The sequence below is a fragment of the Myotis nattereri genome, assembly GCF_964212035.1.
Source record: "Myotis nattereri genome assembly, chromosome: 4".
Classification (NCBI taxonomy): Eukaryota; Metazoa; Chordata; class Mammalia; order Chiroptera; family Vespertilionidae; genus Myotis; species Myotis nattereri.
Window position 1 is genome coordinate 24,914,546 of NC_138079.1, and position 15,254 is coordinate 24,929,799.

The window sequence follows — 15,254 nt, forward strand, 5'->3', positions numbered from 1 at the left end:
TTAAAAACCCTGCTTCTCTCACAGCAATTGAATACAGAAGTGCAGTCATTTCCAAGTAGAAGCTTGGATTCTCTTTCGAGGGCCAGTATCTCCACAGTGTGTTTTACGAGGTCCTTTTTCATTGTTGATCAGTCATTTTTACTTAATTTAGCTTCTGAATTCCTGCTTCCAAAAGGGAAGTGGGTGCTGTTAGAAAAGCTTTTATTGATTGATGCAGAAATGAGGTGCAGGAAAACCTTTGAGGGAAAGTGAAAGTTCATGTGAACTTCTCCAGGATATTCTGTTTCCTTCCTGTGAAGCTGTCCTGGAGTTGAACGTGCACAGTGCATCCTAGAGTGGCGATTCTCTGCGATGAGAGCTGTGAATCCAAACCAGTCTCGTTAGTTTGAGAGGTGAGCTTTCAAGATAAACATGAAAATCAGTGACATCTCTTTGCATGGAAATCAAAATAATGTTTTCATTGGTCATATGATTTAGGTGCTTCTTATCCATTGCTTTTCTGCAGTGTCCTCCCCGCACCTCCACCCCTTTCCATCCAGAAGCTCTTAGCAGGAAACAGAGTGAGATAGCTCTGCTTCAGCACAGAACAGATAGCGCAGCCTGTGGTCGCAGGAGATGGAATCTGAGCAGGGACAGGCCAGAGGGGTGTACGCTGAGTGCTGCTGGACACAAATGTAGCTGCTGCCTGCGAGGCTGACACACTGAATTCGATCAGTGTTTGTGGAATCGAAGGGTAGAGCACCCACCTTCTTTCTTACTCCTCTTCACTTCATTCCTCTGTTTAAAGATTTATTTTCAGTATTGGTTTGATTTAGGGTGCATAGTGATACTTATTTAAAAGTGACTAGGGTCAAGAACGATATATCATTGAGCTCTTTTTATAAGTTTGATTTTGGGGAACAAGACCAATTATAAACCAGTTCTGTGTATTGTCCTACTATATATGTCAAGAACTGTGATTTTACTCTACTAGTAAGCTAACAGCTTAGCCTGCCATGGTTTCATGGGTGTCGGCAGAAGACACACTATTCTTGGGTCAGAGATGAAAAGACAGCTTATTATTCATGGAAATAGCAGTGGCCAGAGTATTAGTGTTATTTGTACTTGCTATTTCCCCAAGCTCCATCTCCCTGAGGGCAACGTGGACCTCTGAGCTGGTGTATATATGGGTATGATTTAAATTTCACTGTTGTGTGGTGATGGCAACAAGTTTTGGTAGCTGATATTTGGTTTGGGTTTGAAAGGCTAATATTGTACTACCAGAGGCCTGGTGCACAAAATTCGTGTGTGGGGGGGGGGTGTCCCTCAGCCTGGCCTGAGCCCTCTTGCAATCCGGGACCCCTTGGGTAGGGTCCCTAGGCCTGGCCGGCCATAGGGTCTATCGGGGCTTTTCTTCCGCTGGCTGCCAGCAGCTGGCCCCACCCCCGCCACTGCCACTGCTTGCCATCTGTGCAGCACTGTCCCCCTCACCCCCCCCCACCCCCCCCACCCCCCCCCGCCACCAGTCGCCTCCCTCTGCAGGTGACAGGCATGGGGTGCGATTGCTTGGCTGGCCAGGGCCTCCCTCTGAGGGGCAATTGCTGGCTGGCCCCGCATACCCATCACATTGCTGGCTGGTGGCCTGGGCCTCCCTCTGTGGGGCTGTCATGGGGCGATGGCTTGGGCCCCCCCCAACCAATTGCATCGCACCCTCCTTGGCTGGCCTGGCGCCAGTATGTGTCATAGCATGGTCGTCCGGAAGGTCATCTGGACAGTTATTCTGCTGTTTGGTTGATTTGCATATTACGCTTTTATTATTATAGATTATTATAGGCTAGAGGCCCGATGCACAAAAATTGGTGCAAGAATAGACCTTCCTTCCCCTGGCTGCTGGCACCAGCTTCCCTCTGGCACCTGGGACCTGGGCTGCTTCTCTCTGGCTGCCGCCACCACCACCAGGCACCCAGGACCCAGGCTGCTTCGCGCTGGCCCCCGCTTCATCTGGAATGATGCCCGGAAGGATGTTCAGTCTAATTAGCATATTACCCTTTTATTATTATAGATAGGTCAGGGGAGAAAATCAAATAAATAGTTACTCTGGTTCTTCACTCTCAACTTGTGTTCCCCCCTCTCAATTTTATGGCAAAAAATAATACATATTTTATAATAAAGAAAACATACTGATTTATTTATATTCTTTACTCTGGACTCCAGATAAGGGAGAGACGGAAAGAGTTGCTGAACCCCAACCATTCATGCTAAATAGAGGAGGTGAGAAGTGGTAAAAATTGGCTTCATCAGTAGCCCTCCTGCAAGCAGCAGTTGGAACAGTGTCCCAGTTTATTTCTACTCTAAGCCTTGACTGATCCAGTTTCAAAGCCTCACTGGCTCCTGAGCCTGTCTTTCTCCATCTGATGAGGGCTGACTTTCTCCCTCACTGCTCTAGGAAAGGAGTACATTGACTGATTTTCAGAAAAGGCCTTATGAGCACCCAGGATATCATTCACTCTTATCAGCACCACTTTCAGAGTCTTCCAAAGATAGTTTGGCTCTTACTAAGGAGGGTTGTGGAATCTGGGAGAAGTATGCCCCAGATTCAACATAGCTGGGAGGCAACACCTGAGAGAGACTGCCCTGGGGGAACGTGGTTACTAATGACTCCAGGAAATAATGATCATCATCGTCCCATCCTCTCTTACAGAGCTGTCCATACTTGCCTTCCTCTGTTTCCCAGCCAAGACTTCACTGGGAAAGTAATCTCTATGTATTTAACACTTCCTCTCAAACCATTGTTCTCTGGGAACCAACAGATTCACACACCACCTCAGACAGCCCTCTGGATTAATTAGGTTTAGCTGGTTTTCAGCGGACCACAAACAGCTTTTCAGCCTCCCATTACTTCTTAGGCAAGAAAAATTGATCTCCATTTGTCCTGTGTGTTAGACCAGGTGCTGTGAGCAGCTGGTTCCATTCCATAAAACCCAGGCTCTGTCATAATTGTTGTCTATAAACATCTTCTTGTAGTCTGTGTTCATTCTCCTGCTGTCCCCTGGGAACCTGGCATAGTCAGATGAATGTCTGCTTTGGTGAAAAGTCCGAGTTCAGAATTCTTCTATGTGTTCTCTGAGTGATACCATGTTTTCATGGTATTGTGGTACAGGCCAGTGCCCGGTGGTGGTGGCAGGTTACTCTCAATTACACACAGATAGACACTCGTGGTTCAGCTTGGCAGCACCCCTTTGTGGGTTCACACTGTGTGCCAGGCATCAGGAATTGAGGCCTGAATGCCCAAAATGGTTTTCAAAGACACCTGGAGATTGCTCCTTCCAAGGGCTTTGGCCAAACAGTCCAGGATATCAAACGTTTATAGCTCCCTCAAACCCTCTTTTGATGGAATCAGGGCATGGATAAATAATGCGTGTCTTTGGCCTTCCAATCCCCCTCTTGCCTCCTACCTCCCTATTTTCATGTTCTTCAAACTCCAGACTTCAGCTTTTCCAAGCACCAGTCTCACCTGCCAATCCCTGGAGAGCCCAGACTCTGGAATTATGACAGAGCTTCAAGAAACAGAGGAGGTACTCAAACTTTCTTTGTATAAAGCACTTTTTTAGTGGAAGGGAGAAGGAAGGGATCTGTTCCGAAAAGACGCCTGCAAAGGTAGAGTGAAATGAAGAACCACACACATTCCAGGGGCAAGGTTCTAAGCTAGAATTCGGAATCTCATTTCTGGATATGTTTCTACCACTGAGCCATACTGGCCTGGGCAAGACTTTTTCTAAGTCATGTGATTGTTTTCCATTTCTTCTTTCTCAAAGGTTGACTTGGAAGTTTACAGATTCTAATAGTGGCTAAGAATCCTCCTGAACAGAAAAGGGGATGTGGAAGTATGAATTAGCCAGGAAGGTGCTGGAAATGTTAGGAAATAGGGAATGTGGGGGCATCGTATTTAAGGTGATTCTCAAACAATTGTAAGAAAATGACCCTCTGCCTAAAAGTCTCTTTCTGACCAACTTGCTAGAGTGCCCATAATTCATTCACTACACTTTGTCTTTGGGGTGACCTTAGAAAATTCTGTGTCCAGGAAGAAATAAAACAACCTGTCATACAGTTCCCTGAAGGTGTCAGGGTCTTATTTATTGCTAGGAAGCCAGGAGAGGACAGGGAGATGGTGCTGAACTACAGATAAACTCCTCTTGCTTTGTAATGTTGCTGAGTGTGGACTCTGCAGAAGGAATAAAATACTCTCTGTCATGGAACCGTCCAAGGTTCGTAGAGCTTCCGCAGAGTAGAGATGGGAAAGATACTCTGAGTCAATGGGCCAGACTTTTGGATGCTGAAAAGAAGGTCCCTATGTACAACCCACCAAGTTGTTCAGAGTTTCGGTATAAAAGGTAGAGTCCCAGAGACAATTTTAAAGGAATTGCCCACCACTCTGCTTCCCCCTCCCCCCCCCCCCCCTGCCTCAGGTGAAATCTCTCTCAGTTTGTTGGGAAATGTCCAAGAGGCCTAGACAACTTGGATGCAAGAAGAACATTTCTGTTTTTCCAGGGTGGTGTTTTGTCCTTGGCATGTACGGGATTATTGGGAGGCTTGTTCCTTTAACCCCCCGAACTCTTCCTGGGACAGTAGTGTCCACAATTGTTAGAACGTGAAAGTAACTTTGATGACCCATTGTAATGCCTCATTTTACAGATGAGGCAACTGCAGCGCCTGGGAAGGTAACAGTGGAAGAAGCAGAATTGCATAGCAAACATAACATGGGCTTGTGCTGGGGTCCAACCCCAGCAGGTCCAGGGTGGACGGAGTCAGCAAAGAAGGAATTAAACAGAGACAGCGTTCAGTTGATCAGCAGCCTAGCCAGGATCTCTAGCCAAGTTCTGGTCAGGATCTCCAGTGAAGTTCTGGTTAGGATCTCCAGCCAGGTTCTGTGTCCATGTTCTCTTGCTAGGTTCTCCAGCCAGGTTCTCCAGCAAGGTTCAGTCATCAGGTTCTAGTCAGGTTCTCTTGCCATGTTCTATCCAGGTTCTGTAGCCAGGTTCTGTCTCTAGGGGTTCTCTCGCTAGGTTCTGTCTCTAGGTTCTGTGTAGGTTCTGTGTCTAGGTTCTGTGTAGGTTCTGTGTCTAGGTTCTGTGTCCTGTTGTCTTGTTACGTCTGTATTTATACCAGTTGATTCCAATCCTATCAATCTCTATTCCAAAGGTTAGGGCGTTTCTTATCTCCATTCCAGGGAGTAAAGATTATGTAGCTTAAGCATGATTGTTTGTAGTTAAAGTGATTAACTACCCACCTGGCACTTAGTTAAGGGGTTTTATTCCCTCCCTAACTTCAGGGGAAAATCCCTACCTGGGGAAACAACCTTTCTCAGAGAGGTGACCTTGGTTAAAACACATAGTGCCAAGAAGGTGAGCAAACATATTAAGAACAGTATGCCATATATGCCAGGTCCCTTGAAACAGCAAGGATGGACCGGCTCCCGGCAGGCTTGGGAATCAGACAGGCCTGGGTCTCCCACTTAGCAGTCATGGGAACCTGGGCAAGTGAATCAATATTTCTGAGCCTCAGGTGGTTCTTCTGTAAACAGTTCTTAGGGCTTACCTACTCAAAAGTGAACTCAAAACTTGGCCAATATTATTTTATTTGCTATTGTTTTCTTAATTGAAACATAATTTAAATAATACAAAATTCACCATTTTAAAGTGGATATATCTAATTCCACTTTATTTAAAGTGGATATATCTAATTCACCACTACCTAATTCCAGAACATTCCCAGTATCTCCTCCCTCCCCCCCCCCCAAAAAAAAAACAAACCCCTGTGCCTATTAGCAGTCAGTCCCAATTTTCCCCTCCCCCTAGTTCCTGGCAACCACTAATCTACTTTCCATCTTAATGGGTTTGCCTATTCTGGACATGGGCAATTAGTGGAATCATATAGGTGGTCTGGCATCTTTCACTCAGCATGTTTCCAAGCTTCACCTAAGTGGTAGCATATACTTCTTACTTTTTATCGCCAAGTAATTTTCCATTATATGGATGTACCACATTTTGTGTATATATTCATCAGTTGGTAAAAATTGGGGGAAATTACCATTGTTTTACACGGTTGGGCCAAAGGCAAGACTTTGGGCATCTAATTCTCAACCTGGTCCTGTTTTTACTACTGCCTAACATCTGTTTTTCCATAACATCTGAGTACAGTATATGCATTGTATTCATAGTAGTGGTTTGCTCAAAGAAACCCTGACAAGCTGGCCAACCGCTGTTAAGATTTTATACCTTTACAAGAATTTTTTCTAATGTGAGAAAAGAGACCACGACAATGCAAGGAAATAAAATCTAAACACTATAGAAAATTTATGCTGAAAACCAGGTTTCATTTTCTTTACTAAACTCCAGTGGACTGGTCTTTATACCTCTTCCTCCCACTGTATGTCACAGGACAGCCTGAGTCTTGTATGATATCTTTTATCTACCTAGGTTTTATGTGTAAGTTCATTGCCATGGTTTATAGCCTAGGATCAAAGAGAGTTTCTATTAGCTTTGGTTGATGTTTAAAGGCCTGTCTGTTTTGTTCATTTTACTCCATGGCAAATTCAGAATTATTCTCTTCTTCAGTTAGGTAGTCACTGTATGGGGAATATATGCCTCTGGCCATTTTAAACACAGCTGGTCATCTTTCCTTACCACCTGGCCCCCTCCCCATGCACTAACTGCCCCAGCTCGCAGGGCTGACTTCAGGCCTAGGAGTGTAGCTGGGTTGGTATACTTGGGAAAGTTCTGTTTTTCACTGATTGAAGATGAAGGCCTTTCCTTGGTGGGCGCATGAAGACCAGCAGCAGGTCTGACTCGTTAAGGAGTTGGCTGTTGACATTGTTTGCAGGGGAACCGGTGATGTGTAGAATGTGGCAAGGTTCCAGTGGCGAAGGCATGTCCCTGGGTTCATCTGGGGTTCACGCTTCCTTATCTTGGATGGCACGGGTGGAGGGTCCAGCCCAGCCTGGTTTCCTGACTTTGAGCAAGTATTTTCTTTGCTGAAGCTTCAATGACTTGGTGTGATCACCGCTAATTACTCATCTCATCTGATGTTCTGTTTTCTTATTATCCTTTAAGGTCTGGAATAGTATTGTGTGTCGGGCTTCATGTGCTTTGTCTCGTTTATATTATTTCCTGCTTCTCTGTGTTTGGCAGCCCTGAAATACATGAAAAAGCATCTGAGCTGGCCCTTCTTTGCTTCAAGCTAAGGGTCCCTCTTTCCTCCCTCTATTTCTGGTTCACACAGTTTGCACAGCCTTTCTGTCCTGGTCACTGGGTCTGTGCTGTCCACTTTATCAGTGTTCCTTTTCATGCGATGCCCGGACTGGGAGCGATGGCCCACGTGTGCTGTGGACAATCCAGACTAGAACATTACCAAGAAACGAGCTGACACCCCTTTAATGCGGGACACACATGCCAGTGCTTATTGCCAGTTGCATCTCGATACCAGCCAACACCACTCCACCCCCCGCCTTCTTTTTCCTTTAACTGCTGTGAGGCAGAGGTTCCTGTTGTTGTGCTGTTGATTTTTTGATCGTAAGAGCAGAGCTTTGCATTTCCCCCAATCTATTTTACCCCGGGAGCTTGCAGTGTTACTACATCAGAACCGTATGAATGGGCGGCTGGGATCATTCTGATGCAAGAAATTGCTGAGTGGAGGATTCCTTTTTAATTTAATGGTGTGTTAGGATTGGCTCTGTTAATAGGAACATCCTTCTCTGATTACCTATCCTAGGGTCCTTTCATTAGTAAGTTCTAGTTCACTTGGTTTTTCTGCTTTGTTTTGGAGTCCTTTTTCGCATCCACAATTATATAGATTAAAAGAATGAAACGAGTGTTAAGTCTCCATCTGCTTAACCGCATTGGTCCTGTGTGGGGCACTGAGTGTGCCCACCACTGCCCTGTGGAGAGGGCCGCTTGGAGGGTCCTAACCGCTCCTTTGTTTGTGTTTGTGGCAGTTACCTGGCTGAGCAGTGCTGGAATGGCGGCTTTCTCTACCTGATCATGCTGCGCCGCTTCAAGCACAAGGTCCATTCTCCTTACAGCAGCAACGGTGGCAACAGCTCGGAGCCAGGACAGACACCGACCTTGGAGCTGGGTGACCGAACCGTGAAAAAGGGGAAAAGAACAAGAAAGTTTGGAGTCGTTTCCAGGCCTTCTACCCACAAGGCCACTGAAGAATCCAAGAGCCACCCCGGCTGTGAGCTGGACAATGGCCCCATCTCTGAGCTGGACAATGGCCCAGACCCAGAACTTGGAAATGGCCATGCCTTTCAGCTAGAAAATGGCCCAGACTCTCTCAAGGAAGTGGCTGCATCCCATCTAGACGGGTCTGAAGTGGACAGAGGGACAGAGCCTAGAGTTCCAAAGACAGACACTCCTCTGCCCACAAGCAATGATAAATGCCACTTCTCAAAATCAGGGCAAACGGACTTCCAGTCAAGTGACTGCCTGGCGAAGGTAAGGTTTGGTTTGATTGCAGAGCCTGAATTGTAAAAGCAATGTTTTTTAGAAGTTGCTTTTTTAAAGCTTAGAAAATATGTCTAAGGTGAACTTGCATTTAGAAGCCAACACATTTATTAAGATAAATGATCAGCGGACATAGCAATAACAACCAAAAGTCCAAGTCATTTCATCCCACTTAAATAGAGAGCAAGTTGAGTGATCCTAAGTGGAAAATGCAAGCCTTCTGTGGAATAATTTGAGTCATATGAGGCCCAGATGAAGTACTTGAACTGCATCATTATTTATCACTGCTGTCACCAGGAGAATTGCCACTGCGAGGCCAAGAATTCCTGGTGGCAGTTGATAGCATAAATATCCAAGCCTCGGTATTACACAGGAAGGATGTCCAGCATGCAGGGAAGCATCTGCTTTTATTTTTAACACTTCAAAACCAGTGACGTTTTCATGGGATTGTGTTATTACACTGCCGAATTCCAGCGAAGTTTAGGAACTTCACAAACATCTCTGATACTATGATATCCAGCTGTGATGGTCAGGGCTGGTCTTAACTACCTAAAGGCAAAGCAGATGTGGTATATTCTGAAGGGCCTGTTTCTAGCCTCAAATGATCTCCCCTGTTGTATCCAGCTCTCTCTCGTTAAGTTACATTTCTGTAGGCTGAGCATGCTCTTTCCAAGAATCCTCTTGGCAGATACTCCTGTGGATTCTTTTTTTTTTTTTTTTTAATACATTTTTATTGATTTTAGAGAGGAAGGGAGAGGGAGAGAAAGATAGAAACATCAGTGATGATAGAGACTCATTCATCAGCTGCCTCTTGTACACCCCCTTCTGGTGATCGAGCCCGCAACCTGGGCATGTGCCCTTGACTGGAATCAAACCCAGGACCCTTCACTCCAAGGTCAACACTCTGTCCACTGAGTCAAACCAGCTAGGGCTCCTGTGGATTCTTTTTTTTTTTTAATATATTTTTATTGATTTCAGAGAGAGGAAGGGAGAGGGAAAGATAGAAACATCAATGATGAGAATCATTCATCAGCTGCCTTCTACACACCCTCTACTGGGGATTGAGCCCGAAACCTGGGCACATGCCCCCGACTGGAATCGAACCTGGGACCCTTTAGTCCGCAGACCAATGCTCTACCATTGAGCCAAACTGGATAGGGCTCCTGTGGATTCTTAATGAAGCGATAAGATCCTAAGTGGTTCCTCATTGGTGTCTTCTCCGACTCAAGAGGCACCCTAGAGATGGGAGAAAGAGTTGGAAAGGTGGAAAATGAGCCCAGAGGGAACTATCCAGTTCAGCTTTGTTGGGATGTGGAACCCTATGAATGAATGTAATTTAAAGGCTGTTTTATGTATATTTCTGCAATTGTAGCCAATCTGTATAATGGGTTGAGAATAATCAAAATAACACTCTCTTAATGGACCACATTCCTTCATTTGAGGAGCCGGGTGATTGTCTTAAAGCCTTGCACAGAGGGAGGCATCTTTGTGGATGGAATGTGTAAACAGATTAGAAGAAAAATAGTGTTTCTATCAATGACTTTTCTACCAAGTTATGCTCTCCCAAAAAAGGATGAAGGGCAAAGAAAATATTATAATCCCCTCCCCCAAAATTAAGGTCAATAAACATACAGTCCCTCCCCCATCCAAAAGTAGAATCTATATATATAAAAGGTTAATATGCAAAGTGTCCCCTGGGGAGTTCGACTGGGAGACCAGGAGTTTGATCGCTCACTATGACATGCACTGATCACCAGGGGGCGGCATGGAATGAAGGAAGGCTCTGGCCAGGAGCCGGGGAAGGAAGGTCCCAGCTGGCAGCCGAAAGGCCCCTATCAGCCCTGATCGCTGGCCAGGCTTAGGGACCCTACCTGTGCATAAATTTCATGCACCGGGCCTCTAGTATTCCTATAAACCTTTTATAAGCCGAAATGGCCTAAAGCAAAGTAGCAATTCCTATTAATTGCTATGGAAACATTTTTTTTCATTCCTTGGCCCCCCAAATAACCTACCAAATAATACAAATAACACACAAAATCTAAAATAGCATTAACATAGTAAAAGCAGTGCCGTTCTCGCTGCTTGGGGTGCACACTGCCTCTGTAACCACCCCTGGAAAACAAGCACTAGACGCTGTTTTTGCTTTTTGCTCTTTTTCATAAAAGCAAAAATTCTCTTTGGATTTCTTTCAGTGAGTGCAAACAGGTCTGCTGTAGGCCTTTTGTAAAAGCGTAGTGTCATAACATGAACTTTAGAAAAAGCAGGTAACGCCTGTGTTATAATACAGGGTGGTGTCCCCAGAAATGTATACACATTTGAACAATTGTAAAGTCAGTTTGTTTTCAGAATTTAAAAGAATCTACAGAAATGAATAATTTTTTGTCAACACCTGTTTTCAAACTGATGCCTGTTCTGGTCCTGGCACTGCTGATAACATGGAGCAGTGGAATCGCAAACATCAAGAATCATTTCGTTCAGTTTTGTGCACCCTCAGTTCGTCAGCTGTTGCCGGTTTTGTCCCATAAACTTTATCTTTTATGTATCCCCATTAAAAAAAATCTAGTAGATAAATTTTCTTTGTTCAAAGCTTAGTCTGGCTTCACCCATTATTTCAAATCAGTTAAATGTGAAAATTTAATGAGTTATCCGCTATTAAAATGTGTATACATTTTGGGGGCGGGGCATACCCTTGTATCCACACTTTGAATAATCATAAAAGCAGTGTTTGTACTTCAACTGCATTTTCAAACTTCTAGTAGCATTTTAGGATGAATTTCCTTTGTTCAAAGCTTAGTCTGGCCTTAACGAAACAAAGGAGCCATCAGCTGTTAAAATGTGTATACACGTTTTTGGAACAACCTGTGTATTCCTTATCAATATGTACTATATTATGACAGGATTTCCCCCCAATGATTAGATTGTAAATATGTAGAAAGCCTAAGATGAAAAAAATAAGTTAGAGAGTATTGACATCTTTAATCATTTTGAAGGCTTAAGGTAGCAAAAATTTAAGGTCGACTCTCATACAATTTAAAGAGCAGGCTTTCATTTGTTGTAGGATAAGTGAAAATAATTTGAAATGCTCCTAAAAGAAAGAAAAACACCAAACTTTTCAGAAAGTACCATCCTCTGCTCATCTTTTAAATATATATATATATATTTTTATTGATTTTAGACAGAGGAAGGGAGAGGGAGAGAGAGATAGAAACATCAATGATGATGAGGGGGAATCATTGATCGGCTGCCTCCCTCACTGGGGATCAAGCCCACAAACCAGGCATGTGCCCTCACCCGGAATTAAACCGTGACCTTTTTGTTCCTAGGTCAACATGCAACCACTGAGCCACTCTGGCTGGGCCTCTGCTCATCTTAATTAAAGGCAAATAACATAAAATTGAATTTCTGCATTAGACTACTTGAAGAGTACAACTATCAGCGTACCTGACTTTTGCACTCAAGGTCTTATATCCAAGAAAATATAAAGAAAATGGTGGGGGAAAAACAAACTTGATCTATTGCCGTTGGGGCATTTTTTTTTTAAAGCCATATGCCTATAGAAAGGAGAGAGTTGCCAGCTGGAATTAGCATTCTTCATCCCTGTCCATAATCTGTAGACTTTATTACTGACTCTTGGTCTTGGAAAGTCAAAATATTCTTAGACGCGAATATTTTAGCACCCTTTTCAACCCCAAAAGTGTCATCATTAGATACATTTATCAAAAAATTGATAGAAGTGGCTCCCCCCGCACCTCCCCACCCCCATTCAGATAGTACCCAAATTGGAACCAGTAGATCTTCACAGGTTACTTAGGTCCTTGGACTGCGTGAATTTTTATTTTTACTCCAGAATGAGCCCAAGGTCGTGCTAAAATGGAATTTCCAGAAAAAAAAAAAAAAAAAAAAAAACTAGCTATTTGCCTCTTAAGCCTTTCAGGGGGAAAATTCCATCATTTGAATAATGGGAGATTAAACATGTCAGAACTGTTCCGTTTCTGCTTTATTAATGATTTAGTGTATCTACAAAGACTTAATAAATTACAGAGAAGGCTTATAGTGATCGTTCAGACCACTTTTAATTGTCAGGTGCTCCTTTCTCATAGTCTGTTATTTGTTACTGATTTTTATATGCTTTTAATCCTGTATCCCAGAGCTGTAGGAAAATGTTTTCTCTAACAAAAAAACCATATTTTATATGGTTCTATAAAAAATTAACACATAATGATAAGGATGCAACCAGATTCATTTTTAAAAATACAAAAGTTAGCCCTAGCCGGTTTGGCTCACTGGATAGAACGTCGGCCTGGGGACTGAAGGGTCCCAGGTTTGATTCAGGTCAAGGGCGTGTACCTTGGTTGCAGGCACATGCCCAGTAGGGGGTGTGCAGGAGGCAGCTGATCGATGTTTCTCTCTCCTCGATGTTTCTAACTCTCTTTCCCTCTCCCTTCCTCTCTGTAAAAAATCAATAAAATATTTATTTTAAAAATACAAAAGTTGGGCCCATCATCTAAAACATAAGAATCTCCTAGGACATAGATAAGCAGTTTTAGAAATGTGTTCAGTGACTTATTCCGTCTAGTAGAGATCATTACTCACCCAAGGTGCCGGTTTTTGCAAGCCTGTTTAGACCTATGTGTATTTTTGTAATGCTGCATGATAAAAACCAGTACAACCAAAGGTAGTCACTTAACAGAAACGATCCTACCCTTTGCCAGGCAGGTGAGTTTATTCACCGCTGGCGCATGTGTCCCTGGGAACCTTTGTCTTCCCCTAGTACTTGTAACCTGCCCTATGCAGCACCACACCTTCCTTAGGCCTTTAGCAGAGACTTCAGGAAGGCCTTACTCTTCAGGGCAGGATGGGAAACTCAGGAGAGTGACATGCAGGACGTCTCCCGGGTGGTCCCTGGTGTTTGCAGCCAGCAGAAGCAGCATCAGAATGATCCTCTTCTAGGAAGCCCCCATGGTCACTGAGTGAACTTGTGTCCTCCTACATGGTAGTGTCTCCTAAGTCCGTGTCTGCACCTTCACCTCTCTCCTGAGCCCCGAGTTTCTACCAATTGCCTGCAGGATGTCTCTATCTTGGTTATTTCACAGCATGCCTAAACCTCAGTGCATCCCTTCCCACACCGCTAAGTCTGCTCCCGGCGTTCCAGGCCTCACCACCCACAAGCTGCCCAAACCAGAAACCTGCCTCAACTAGTGACCACTCATCCTGGTTTGCACAGAACTTCCCCTGGTTTTGCAATGACAATCCCATGTCCTGGAAAATGCCTTTATCCCAAGCTGGGGACAGTGGTGGCCTGGAGTCAGCTGAAATGCTGCCCTCTTTCTGACACCTTGTCCAGTCAATCACCGAGTCCTGTCAACTTCTGCTTCCTTTAGGATCTTCCTGCTCACCCCACTTCTCTTTCCTCCACTCCCACAACCTTAGGTGGGGGTCAGCCTGCTTTCATGTCTCATCTGGGCGGTCACAGTAGTCTCCTATCCCTCTCCTTGTCCCCACTCTCATCGCATCATCCACTGTCCCCACTGCAACCAGAGGGCACCTCATTGCGCATGCACTGGCAGGCCGGAGTACACTACCGCTTAAACACTTCTGACGGGTCCACTTGCCTTTGGGGTAACAGCCAAGCACCTTGGCTTGCATATTGCATGAGGCCCAGCATTATCTGATCCCTCCTTAACTCTCTGCCTCCTCGATTTGGGCTGGGTGAGTTATCGTTGTTGTTGTTGTTGTTGTTGTTTTCCCAAAAGGCTATGCTCACTCTTGACTGTGAGCCTTTGCAGATGCTGCTCTCGCTATACTGTCTTCTCCCTTCCCCAATGTAGCTTAGCTTCTACCTTTCTTGGAAACCAAGCACAATAACACCCTCTCAAGGAGGCTCCATAACATCCCTGTTAACTGTCCCCATCTTCAGACATCTCTCTGGGCTCCTGCAGTACTCCCTGCTTATCTTCATCAATGCATGAATCCCACGTATTCCAAATACCATTTAGCTATGTGTTCCCAATAGACTTTAAGGGCAAAGACCTTATTTATCTCTCTGTCCTAGCTCAGTGCCTTGCACCTGTAGGTGCTCTGTAGCTATCCTATATAATAAAGAGGTGATGTGCAAATTGACCATCATGTCCTCACACAAGATGGCCGGCAGAAGAGAGCAGTTAGGGGTGACCAGGCCAGCAGGGGAGGGTAGTTTGGGGCAACCAGGCCGGCAGGGGAGCAGTTAGGCGTTGATCAGGCTGGCAGGGGAGTGGTTAAGGGGGCGATCAGGCAGGCAGGCAGGCAAGCAGTTGGGAGCCAGCAGTCCCGGATTGTGAGAGGGATGTCCAAATGCCGGTTTAGGCCCGATCCCTGTGGGGTCCCAGATTGGAGAGGGTGCAGGCCCCCCAGTGCACGAATTTTGTTAACTGGGCCTCTAGTTAGTTAATAAAGGCGCCCAAGAGCACCAGGCCTGAGAGATGGACCTGAGTTCCAGCCCTGCTCTCCAGCTGCCGTGTCCTTTCTCTGAGCTTCCACCTTCTCACCTCAGCATTTTGGTCTGATGACTAAGGGATGGCCACTTTGACATTATGATCACACATTTCTTCATAGCTTACAGACTATTCTAAATAAGAAGGGAGAAGCAAACAGTCTCAGAATAGGATTATAATCAGAGCCAGAATATTTACTGCAGTGAAATTCTAATTGGGTGATGTGTCTTCTCACATTTGGGGCAAAGATGCTGTTGTAAAACTTTATTTTGGGTTCCAGAAGAAGATGAGGTCATTTAAATGC

The 15,254-nt window shown here is 44.8% G+C and overlaps 1 protein-coding gene across 1 annotated transcript in view; it reads left to right on the forward strand.

Annotated features, from left to right (window-relative positions):
* Positions 1-15,254, forward strand: part of PDZD2 (PDZ domain containing 2) — a 327,492-nt gene that overhangs the window by 239,298 nt on the left and 72,940 nt on the right. Inside the window, exon 3 of the mRNA XM_081088887.1 lies at positions 7,970-8,471. Within this exon, the coding sequence (XP_080945013.1) occupies positions 7,970-8,471 (502 nt within the window). The remainder of the gene's footprint in view (positions 1-7,969; positions 8,472-15,254) is intronic.